The 12232-nt window shown below is 46.5% G+C and overlaps 1 protein-coding gene across 1 annotated transcript in view; it reads right to left on the bottom strand.

Moving 5' to 3' along the window:
- Positions 1-12232, bottom strand: part of ERBB4 (erb-b2 receptor tyrosine kinase 4) — a 416956-nt gene that overhangs the window by 391019 nt on the left and 13705 nt on the right. Inside the window, exon 2 of the mRNA XM_075511224.1 lies at positions 7363-7514. Within this exon, the coding sequence (XP_075367339.1) occupies positions 7363-7514 (152 nt within the window). The remainder of the gene's footprint in view (positions 1-7362; positions 7515-12232) is intronic.

Here is a 12232-nt window from a genome sequence, read left to right as displayed (position 1 = left end):
TCCATCCCTGCGCCAAAACAGGAGACTGCATTTCCGCAGCACACAATTCTCCTAAACACAAGTGCTTATTTCCAACTAGGTCTTTCATACGAAGCCACCAAAAATAATTGCTAAATTAATGGGGCAATAGCTAATGTACATATATTTGGTTACAGCTTGGCAAACCCAGCTTGAGGATTAATTGTGTATTAATTCTATGTTTGTTTTGCAGAAGCTAAAAATTTAATTCAAGCAGAAGAGTATCAGCTTGCAGAGTCTTTAAGTTTCTCTCAGCTGAAAGCAAAGCCCAAACTCCACTGCAGAGCTGATCCAGGCTGCTCGCTGGTGTTGCATTGCTGGTAGGGAAAGGAGGAGAGGGAAAAGAGGGGTTGCACAAGTGGGTTTTTCAGTTTATTTTAGGGAGAGGAGGTTGGTGTTTTGTATGGAAGAGACAGGAGCCTCCTAGCCCAGTTATTCTGCCTGTTGCAATGCCCTGGACAGCTGTAAGAATAAAAGAATAGGGCTGGGAGGAGTATAAAACCCGAGTCAAAAACTGGCTATGGGGAGCTAGCAAAAGCATTAGCTACTTGGAGATCTGAAGCTCTGGGTTTGTAAACAACGTCAAAAAAAAAAAAAAGGCTGCGTGTAAGAGCCAGGCAGAAATAGCTGCGTGGCAAGCAAGGCCACTAGAGCAGGGCAAGGGAGAGGTGGGGAGAGGGCTCGGGGTCACCCCGCGCTGCCCTGCAGCTCCCCCGAGGTCTGGCGGGAGGGAGCAGCCGCCACGGCGCAGGGGCCACTGCAGGCGCAGGGGGCTGTCAGCCGCCCGGGATTCTTTGCGTTCCCCAGTAGGCAAGCGTGGCCAGGCACAAGGGGGAAATCTTGGCAGAAAGGCGGGGAGGGAGGCAGATGGGAGGCTGGCAGTGGCGCAGGCAGGTTTTTGCGGGGAAGGAAGGGGAGGTGTGAGCAGGGTCCCTACGCTGCCGCGTTGCATCTAGCAGAGGAGATGTACCAGCAGCAGCTAGAGGCTTACACCAAAGAGGCCTGAGCAGAGGCACGAACTGAGCGGTACCATATCCTGTATCTACCAAAAATGGGTTGAAACCAGACAGGCTGTTGAAAAGTGGGGTTTGAGCATCTGAGAAGGGGAGGCACAGAGGCTGCTAAGGGCAGTCTGTGGAACCACAAGGACATACCTGCATGACAGGCGCCCGACTGGGACAGCACAGGAAAGCAGACACTGCAGAGACATGGATGCTCTCCTATCAGCGTATCGCAAAGGGGGAAAGCAACTGAAGCACAAAAATGACGTAACACCTCTAAACATGTTTAGGCCAGAAAGCACTGGATGCCTTTTACCTACTAGCTGGGAGGCTCTGGGAGCGGTGGGGTTGGGATGGAGCCGGGTGAGATTATGTTAGGGACTACGAGGCCTGCGATATTTGTCTTCAATAGGAGGGACCAGGCACCAACCACCCAGGCGCTGTCCCACACATCAAGGGACGAGAGCAATGTGAACACCAATTACCGTAATAGCACCCAGCACTCAGCTACTCACCACGGCTGCAGCACGGGCTTCTCATTTCACTACCTGCTCCTGAACACAGGACAGGTCTGGAAGACCCCGCAAATCCGGGCCATTCCTCACCTTGGCAATCAATACTCCCTGACCATTTTGAGACCAGTTTAAACCGCTGGGATTATTTTAAGCCACTGTTTCTGTAAAAGCAATACGATACAGGAGGAGAAGCTGTCCTCCTGGAAAAGAGCTGCATCGCATGTGCTTTTTGCAGTTAGCCTCTGCTCCCAACTCCACCCTCTGAGTTCGGGATCTAACTCGCTTTAAACATGGCTCAGGCTCATCCAACACAGTTGGCGGCTGATCACAGCCAGCATAAAAAAATTTTTTCAACACCAGAAGCATGGCCTGGCATCCCGCTGGCCTCTTGTAACCCACCCAGCACAGCAGTTGCTTTTATTGCCGTGGACACCCTAGCCAGGTTTATACAGCAAGTCAGGGGTGTCCTCTTTCCACCTGGATTTGTGTGGCACACACAGTCCTGCCCCTCATGCCACTGCTGGCACATCATTTGGGTCTTTATGCTTCATTTTCTAATGGGTAAGGTCCTGCGGGGGGGGGGGGGGGGCAATTACAAATAAATACCTACATGTATGTATTTGATTTCCAGGTCTGTAATTACCTGGAGGCCGCTTTGCCTCTTGGCAGCCAACGACAACACATGCTGGCGATACTCTCCTGGTGCAACTCACTGCGGCAAAAATGCTATAGGGCAGCTTTGCCCAGCAACACCTCCCCCCCCCCCCCCCCCCCCCCCCCCCATCTCCATGCTGGTGTAGGGCTGGACTGCCATGCTTTCCAAGCACTTCTGGGGAAAAACCCCCTCCACCTAGGCGAAGCCACCCTGTAGCCTCTCTTTCTGGGGACTCCTGACAGGCACTACTCCACATCCCGCTCCCTTTCTGCTAAGCTGGGACCTTATTGAAGGTCCTGTCAGCTAGGAATTAAGGTACCATTTTGCTAGAGAAGAGAATGCAGGGCTGTGCTGCCAGGCCTTCAGGAGCCATACATATCATCACGGTGATCGGCTGAGCAAACTGGACAAGGCAATACTGTACTGTCTCTGCGCTCCCCTTCCTGACACATCTCTTTCAGACTGCAGGCTCTCTCCATGCCCACGTCTCTGCTGAGCTCTGCTGCCGGAGCTTTCAGAAGGGTCTGCTTAGACCCATTTTACAATAAAAGACCAAAAAGCTTTAAAAAACCCAATAAAATAGATTACTTATTTTTTTAACCAGAAGCAGCTCCAAATGCCTAGGGGCCAGGCAGCATGGTTTGTAACCAACTCTTCCCGTGGCTGCTCTGGCAGTCCTCCCCCCTCAGAGGGATCTGTCTGACTCAGACTTCCTCCAAGGCTATAGAACAACCAGAAGCAAAAAATACATAAAGCCCAAACCCCCAGATCCTATCTGCCACAAAGTCTAAATGTGATTGTAAGGAAAGTGGTAAGTACGGGCTGGCGCAGGTTTTCACCGAGCATGCAGTTATGTATGCTGACAAAGGGAAGATGGGGCTGTATGTCTTTGCAGTAACTGCAGCAGCTGTAAAGCTGCCCACCACGAAACGCCCACCCTGTTAAATGGCCGGCAGATAGCTGCCAATGTAGCCGTGGCTGAGGGTGCTACAGAGGCACTATAGAGGTAAATGAAAAAAGAATTTATAAAGCGGCGGTAGATAATTTTCGAAGGCTGTTGATTGCGGTTAGAAATAAGTTTCATAATCATTTGGTAGAGTTATTGCAAGGAACAGCACAGAACTTTGGTCATGTCTTCAAAAATAAATAATCTGAATTGGTTAAATAAAATCCAGGCACGAGAAGACAATTTACTGACTGTGAATTGCTAAAAGCCTGGGGATTAGTCAAAGATAACTCTCGTTTACCAAATGTGTTTAACAGAACAAGAGTGCTTGCAGAAAATTGTTTTGTGGTATACTAATTGTGTATTTTATTTCGATAATTGAATGCAGAGATGCTATTAAGAAATAAGAACTGTCCACAATACAAACTGTCAGCTTTGCCAAGTGAAACTAAAATAGGTTCTCGCTTCTGAAACCAAACAGTCGTTTGCAATATGAACCAGGGCATGATCTGAGCTTTTCTTAAGATTTTTTCTGAAATCCAAACCAGGGAAATAAATCTCAGCTCTAGCCTTGACAAGACTCAAGACACACACCAGCTCAACCAGCTCATCTAGTTTCACAGAGATAGTCCCAGCGCAAAAACCTGACCTGTGCAATTCGTTGAAGGATGCTGGTGCGTTGGGAAGCAGTGGGAGATGGAGCCTGGCCTCTTTCCACCGTCACTGCCAACTTGCTGGGTGAGCCTGGACATGTGACAGGGACAAGGGAGCTCTCAGGGCCTGTTTTCCACCCAATTATTTGTCCTGCCCAGTTCAATCACGCTCTTGGAAACAGTAAGTGCCTTGCCCTACTGCAGCGCCTACGCCAGTGGAGAGCCTGCCTTGGCCACAACAGGGAGGTGCTACTCCAGCAGCAATGCGCTGCATTAACCTAAGCCTCATCTCATTGCCAAAGTTCGCCGTGGTGGGACTCCAAAGGCTGAATTACCCCAGCATACATTTTCTGTGGGTAAGCTGAGCCTCAGAAGTATAACAAAGAAAACCAGCTATCAGCCCACAGTCAGACACACGTTGTCTCTCCCAGCACTCAGGCTTGGGCACAGATTTTCTTCCTACCACGTGCTCCTTTCCTCTGCCAGGACTCCTGTTGCAGCCGTGGTGCGGGGATGCACCGAGCAGCCAGGGGCAGAGCTGACGGAGCTGGAGGATAGCACACGCAGAGCACAACTTGACATTGCAATTGCTCACCCTTGTTTTGGCCACCCACAGGCAAGCAATACCCTGACTATAACACAACCAGAAGCAAAAATAAAATACGTAAAATTAAACCAGCAGAGTTGTAGTCCTGTTCTGCACACATACGAAAATGGTAAGAAAAAACCACTAGTATATGCAATCCCTTCTTACATGACTGAAGCTCCTCATGACCTCAAAGCCATGCACTTGCTTGCAGGCCTGGAAGTTTAAGTGGTTGAGCATTTCGTTCAGGTGATAGGCAGCCCTTTTTAGTCTTAATCAGCAGATATCCAGACAGCTATCTCATAGACATAAAGCAAATCTACTTAGGGAATAAATGTCTAAGTAAATATGAGAGATGGGATGCTGATCTTTTAATGTTCCTCTGCAGGGTAAATAAAACTATGGGGTTTTTTCACTTCAATTCATTTATGGTATTAGTTTATTATTGCATGATAAAAAGGCTCAGCGTGCCTAGCTCGCTAGGTCTTGCCTCTGCCCTGGAGTGAGAGGCTGCCCAGCTAAGCTGAGCACTAACGAGAAGGCAGGCAGGCAGCACACAAAGCCACGGTACTCATCGGCCGGACGTACAGATAACCCAGGGGTATGTCAACTGCCTACCTGAAGTCTGTTTGGTGGAGAAAGAGGGCAATTATTGCAACAGAGACTAAGGAAAACTGGAGCAGGCTGGAGGAGCATCACCTTGCATGACGAGTTCACCATATTTAAGTCTAAGAGAGACAAATAGCCTTTCTTTTAGTTATCTCCCATCTGCCACCTTCATTTGGCCATTAAAACCATTTTTTAAATGATAAAACAAGTAATACTGCCTAACTAATGAATGTCGAATTATCGGTGTAAATATGCCAACATTTATTTATTTATTTGCCTCACCAAGAACATGTTCTCCTCTGTTTGGTTTTCTATTTTAATGACCACAATTTATCATATTAACTAGACTTCCAGTTTGCTGGCTTTTGTTTCAAGTTTCTGCTTTTTGCTGAGACATCTGCGAGAGGGCAGTCTCAGGTAAGAGAAGTAATAAAACGAATAAAAAAAAGCAATAGTAACTGTCACCAAAAAAGCACAAGTGACCGAACCACCTTCATTACTCACAGGGCGCTTCTTTCTTCCTCTCATTTGCTGATTTTACTGCCTACTTTCCAGCAATATTTTACTCTACTTATGGCAGCTCTCCGCAAGGAACGTTAATTCCTAATTTCCAAATAATTTGCTTTCCCTACCTACCACCAGGCAGTGTAAGAAAGAAGGAAAGCCAAAGCAGGAGAATCGTCCATGATGAATTTGAGCCGTGCACGATGGCCCAGTGAGGGGTTTCAGGAGGCATCTGAAACTCCAGCGATGCCCAAATCAGTGCGGGGATCCTGTCCACGCAGAAGGTATCTATTCTGCCGCCTGTCTAACGCAGTGGGAAACGTTAGTCCAGCTGCACCAAGGCTATATATTTCACAGCACAAGCATATGTGTTTTCTCCACCTGTCACAACTGTGAAATGTATAGATGGCATTTACTTCCTAGGCATTCGTCGCTCAAATTAACAGGCAACCTGTTAGTCTGAGTGCAATTAGCACCCCAAACTTTACTCCAGACGTATGCGGTAGCTGAATTTTGCCTGCAGATCTTTTAGCAGCCTGGTGTACGCTTTGAGTAAATATAGGCCAATACATAGAACGCAAATCCTGTGAAATCCCCAACAAATTTAACATGAAGCAAAGCTAAACACACTGTTGGAGAATCAGCTTTGCCTTTGTTAGAACCCGTAAAGGAAAGTTCACATTTTTACAAACTGAAATTGAGCACTAGGTTCACCCGAGACCCAGCAACCCGAACGACTGAGTGTAACACAACCTGCTGCGGCTGACTCCTGCCGCCTTCTTCCTGTTGCCGGATTTAAAGCTGCCACTCCCTCTGCGTGCTTTTTATGAAAATGCCAGTTACATACAGACACGCATCTTGAAACATGACATTAGTATTTTGCACAAGTATACGCGAGCCATGTCATATGATATGAGCAGTGTAAACCTTTATCTGTGTCATGGCTTGACTTCTTCCATTGGAGAGTATGACCAGCACAGCCTGCAACCACACTGCCATGGGCTGCCTTTCCTGCCGTGGCCCTCATACCTACATACCAGTTTCTTCCATGTTGCAGCCACATCGTCTGCAGCATCCTCAGATGCCCACCTGAGTGCACTGGATCACTCCTTTACTGGGACATTTCTTCAAACACAATTAGTTTTGGAACGCCAAATAATGGCAGGCTTAAATTCTTTTAATTCGGTATTCACCTTTCCCTCCTTGTGGTTGCTAGCACATTAATAGGGAACGCACAAACCACACTGAAAAGTTCCTTCAGAAACCTAAAAGCGTGATACTCAAAATTTGAAGTAAGGAGGGCTGAGGGAGCACACAACCCAGGCTCCACGGTGGCAGGACAGCGTTCACCTATCTCAGGCCTCCTCTGGATGCTGGAGATTCAATTAGGCTCCTAACTCCAGTCTCGTACACGAAGAGGGTTTTATGTTCGTTCAGCAATCACCTTTTTTTTTTCTTTTTTCTTAAACGCTCCACAAACGTTGCCCAGAGTTCCTCCCTTGCTTGGTCTATCAACCGGTCCGTATATAGCATTTTATTAGGATTAGCTTCTCCAAGCCTCCAGTCCTTATCTACATGATTCTCTGACCTTCCTAAACCTTAGCTTACCTGCTCCATACCGGCTGGCAACACACAGTGATAGAGACCTGCAAGATGTCACCTTTCTGCGTAGTGACATGGCTTTCTCCCCCAAGCCCTGGATAAACCTAAATGACGCATACTCAGAGCATCTGTCACAGCAATGACATTGCTCTTGTTCTCTGCACATCTGTGACATTTTATTATCCTCTTGCAGTGGAGCTGGTGGGAGAGAGACCTGCCCTTCTCCAGCCTGGCATCCGTGGCTACTTCCCACGAGAAAAGAAGATTGCTTACCCGCAGGAAGGAGAGGTCTCGGTTGTGCTCAATGCTGGTGATTTCCAGGTTGCCCATAACTACCTCGCAGTTCTCATAGTACTTGCGCAGGGCCCGATACTGCTGCTCCAGGTCAGAGAGGGAGCTCAGCTTGTTCTCGGTGCCAGCACACACTGCAAGAAACCACAGGACACACAATCAGAATCAGTACGGAAGAGGGGCACAGGAGCAGAGAAAGAAATAAGGCTTGTATACCGGGATACAGGTAATTATAACAAAAAACGTGAATTATTCACAGGATTGGGTCCTGCAAAAAAAAAACCCAGCACAAGTTACTTGAATACCAGCAGCAGAGGTGGGAAGGTACAAATATGGTCCATGACAATCTCAGCAATTTAAATACATCTCATCCAATGGGATGAAGTGCTGGTATTTACTGCCAAATGTGCAGAAATGCAGGAAAATGCAAAATGAGTTGACCCCAGAACCTAAAGGGCCAAACTCAGGTCTCAGCAAAGTCCCTACTAGTTCTGCCAATGACAGAATCGGACACTGAACAGGGATGCACCAGTCACAGACCAAAGGACATAAGGCTGGAAAGACCTGTACATCCAAGCTGACCTGGGTAATCCAACATTTTCCCTATTCAGCTGATGCTCAGAAGGGTCTGTCGGACAAGCCAAGAGTAACCTGACCAGAAGGCTTATACCCAACATTGTTTTCCCCATCGCTTTCCTTAAGACCCTAGCTCTTCCCAGTGTTATGCAATTAAATAAGAGAAAAACAATAGCAAAAAACATATCATCTTTCCACAAGTCACCAGACTGCGATCTGAACGTACGACGGAGATGTGTCAGATGAGTTAGGAGTTTGTTTTCAGAAGATGTCCTTTAATGTTATACCACTCTCTTCTAAATTCTGAAGTCCTGTTCAAAGCTACTGAAGAATCACAGCTCTGCTCAGTCTATTACTTTGCCATGCATCAAGCAATAACAAAAATGAATGCGGAAAAGAAACACAGAAGCAATATTTTACAACAACAGTTTTTCACGTGACACTCCGCCTACCAGGACAGCAATGCTACTTAAATAGTCAAGTGTGGGGCTGGGCTTTTTTTGTATGCACTTACTTCTCCTGATTACCAACACCTTGTGGGTTGCTCTTATCTGCAAGCAAATTAATCTGAATATATCCACACTTTTGAAATGGGCATTATATTATGCAAAACATGAGCCAGACCAGAATAGCATCTCTGGAGCCATTCCCACTCCTGGATTAGATCAATACAAACAAAACTCTCCATGACTGGAGGCATAATCAGTAAAATTGGCTAAAAAATGCTCTTTTGAATGATGTGGGTCCTTTTTTCAAATATCAAAAGTAATTAGGTTTTTGAGTACTACTATTATTGACTGTTTACTTACTACATCCCCCCCCCCCCCCCCGCTGCTTTTTTTTTTTTTTAACAGGAATGGGAACAATTCTCATGTCTGTTCTCCGCTGCACTTTCTCTGCTGCAGAGCAATCTGCTCTTGTGCCAGGGCAATTCGAGCTTCAAGCAGCCTCTTGGCAAAGGGCTTCAGGAGGCAGCCAGAAACCCACGAACTGCTCAAAGTTTTCTCCCAGGGAAACTCCCTCTGCCCTAAAAATGGCAGCAGAAATCTGTTCCTCCTGAACCGTAACTCCCCGCTGGGGAAGGATAGCAGGGACTGGTTTCGTGGCGAGTCATTCACAGGATGAAGATTTTATCAGACAATTTTTGGGTTTTGTGTTTCCAGCAGCTAAAGAGCATGGACCAAAGCTGAAGAGGCACTACGGAAGACTGCTTTTCCATACACACATTTGGTCTAAATACCAAAGGAAATATTGTAAGGGATGTAATTTTTTATTTCTTTGTATGACCTGGTAAAACTAGAATTTCAAAGTCCTCACTAAGTTTACAAACTTGAAATATTTGACATATATTCATTACACTGTTGCAGAAAAACAAGACTGGTTGGTTTGCTCGGGTTTTAAAATAAAAACTACCACCTCATTTCAAGGCTTAATTTAAAGCACGAACACTCACATTTTGAAAGTTTTCTCGTAAAACCTTACTGCTTAGAGTAAAACCTATCTAAACAACATTTTTTTAATAATATTTTTAATAGCCATTTTGGGGGATTCCCAAGATGGAAAGACATGGTTCCACTGGAACTTGACACAGCTCTGCTGGACTGGGAACACCTGGAAGGATGAACCACTGCTGCTACGGGATGGCATGTCTTTCTTTTTGAAATACAGCGCCCTGTCCTAGTTCATATTTACATTTTATTTGGAACAACCTCAAGATCGCCGTACAAGCACGTCCACCCTTCAGGGAGACACACGCCTGTCCCTGCCAGAAAACTTCAAAAATGTTTACTACCGACCACAAAATCTGTTTGTTTGGTTTTTCCTTAAAAGCAGCAGCAGCATCTATAACAAGAAGATTGACTGTGTTTCCAGCCGAATAAGTATTATTCTGTCTTAAGGCTCCCGAGGACTAATAAATAATTTCTGTTCCATTTCGCAATCGGTGCTAAGGATCAACATAGCTCAGAAAACAATTCCAGCAGCTCAGCTAATAAAGCTATATACTGCAACACTGCTATTTCTTGTTGCACACCCATTAAACGTTTCACGAAAGCTAATTTAGCCATTTGTTGCTCTAAGGAGGCAGAACACCTGGAGCCTGCTCTTGCAAGAGGATTCAATGGGGGTGAAGCCAGCCCAGATGTAAGCCGGGGCTGCAGGTTTTATTCGAGTAAGATTTATTTTGTACAACCAAACCATCGCAGTAACTACTCCCAGCTTTTGATATTGCTATGGAAATCAATTCTTTTAGATGAATAAAATCTTAAAAGCAAATTTAGAAGAAATCATGTTGATCCTTTAAATTTATCTCATAGTAATTCCAAGCATTTAATTTCTGTCTTAGAAAAAGAAATCCCCTCTGGTCCTCTGTTACACAAAACATCTCCCTGTTCCAAGCTCACACCTGGGCCTCTGCTGCCTGCCTGGTATGTGGCAAAAGGTACCTGCAACCCAGCTCCTCCCAGCCTGCTCTGCCACAAAGTTTGGGAAACCAGGGAAAGTCACTGCCCAGCATCAATCCTCCCAACCATTGCATGCCCTGGCTCGGCTTTCACAGCTCTGTACTGTCCCGACAGGTCACCTCCCCTCAGCAAGAAAAAGAAATTTGTTACAGACTGCCTCAAATCAAGTCAGAGACCAAAAGTGAGACTATCCTCCATCAATCGGGGGGGGGGGGGGGGGGGGGGGGGACGACGGGGGGACGGGACACGGGACGGACGGACACAGCAGTACAGATTTTTTGCCATCGGTACCCAACCAGCAGCGCAGCCAATGCAGAAACAGTACTTGGAGCGGGAGAGAGCCCTGACCTGCAGAACAAGTTGAAGTCCCAAAGCGAATGCGAGAATAACCACGGATCATTAATAATCCATTCTTTTAATAAGCCATTAATCTCTCTGTGTCTCAGCTTTACAGCATGGGTTTTGAACGTATACTTTTGATGCACCTAATAATTATGCCAGAATCAAAATACAAAAGAGAAAACAACGGAAGTATTTAAGAAAAGCAGATTAGATCAATCATCACTTGCAGGAGGATAGAGCTGGGACAGTACCTCTGTCCTTCACAGAGAGTCCTTTAAAAGAGAGAGATTAGATATGCTGTTGGCTTTTTTTTTTTTTTTTTTTAAAGGCAAAATACAAGCAATAGGGTAAAAAACCATGTCCTGGTTTCAGCTGAGATAGAGTTAATTTTCTTTATAGTGGCTGGTATGGGGCTCTGTTTTGGACTTGTGCTGAAGACAGTGTTGATAACACAGAGATGTTTTAGTTGTTGCTGCACTGGTCAAGGACTTTTCAGCCTCCCATGCTCTGCCAGGTGCAGAAGAAGTCGGGAGGGGACACAGCCAAGATAGTTGATCCAAACTGACCAAAGGGTTATTCCATACCACATGGCATCATGCTCAGTATATAAAGCTGGGGGAAGAAGGAGGACCAGGGGGGACATTCGGAGTGATGGCATTTGTCTGCCCAAGTAACCACTACGTGTGATGGAGCCCTGCTTTCCTGGAGATGGCTGAACACCTGCCTGCCCATGGGAAGGAGTGAATGAATTCCTTGCTTTGCTTTGCTTGCGTGCGTGGCTTTTGCTTTACCTATTAAACTATTTATCTCAACCCTCGAGTTTTCTTGCTTTTGCTCTTCCGATTCTCTCCCCCATCCCACCGGGGGGGGGAGTGAGTGAGCGGCTGGGTGGGGCTTGGTGGCCGGCTGGGGCTAAACCACGAGAAGCCACTCGTGGAGAAGCCACTAAGGGAGAAAGGCTGCTGCCCAGTACAGTTACAGAGGTGCTCCTGCTTGCCCACACGCACCAGGGAGCCAAACCTGGGAGGAACACAGGCCAGAAAGCAGGCTGTGAACTGGTAGTTAACAGTAAGTTTTATCCCCCCATTTTGAGCCACAGGAGACAATTCCCAGCTGCTCCAGGGTGAGAATAATTGTTCTGGGTCTGATTTGCCAAATGGTTAAGAAGCACTGAAGTACAGCGTGTGAAGTGGGAGTTGAGCAGGGGTTGCATAGGACCCCCAGTCCCTCTGCCCCCAAGCTCGACACAGAGCACGAACATATCCCTCTCACCCTCCTGCTCACCTCTTGGAACAGCAACAGGCATCTATGCGTTGTAGCAGCTCTTTAAAATTAAGTGCCAAAATAACACATATTTTCAGGGATGCTCCAGCCATATATAGGTGTAAACATGAGCGAGACAAAATGTATTTCCTTGTCATGCCATGCAAAACCACCATAATCTATATTTCATAAACCCTCTTCAAGCACTT

This window comes from Mycteria americana, chromosome 9 (genome assembly GCF_035582795.1).
Source record: "Mycteria americana isolate JAX WOST 10 ecotype Jacksonville Zoo and Gardens chromosome 9, USCA_MyAme_1.0, whole genome shotgun sequence".
Lineage (NCBI taxonomy): Eukaryota > Metazoa > Chordata > Aves > Ciconiiformes > Ciconiidae > Mycteria > Mycteria americana.
The sequence above is the reverse complement of the archived record's forward strand: the minus strand, read 5'-3'. Positions and strand labels throughout refer to the sequence as shown.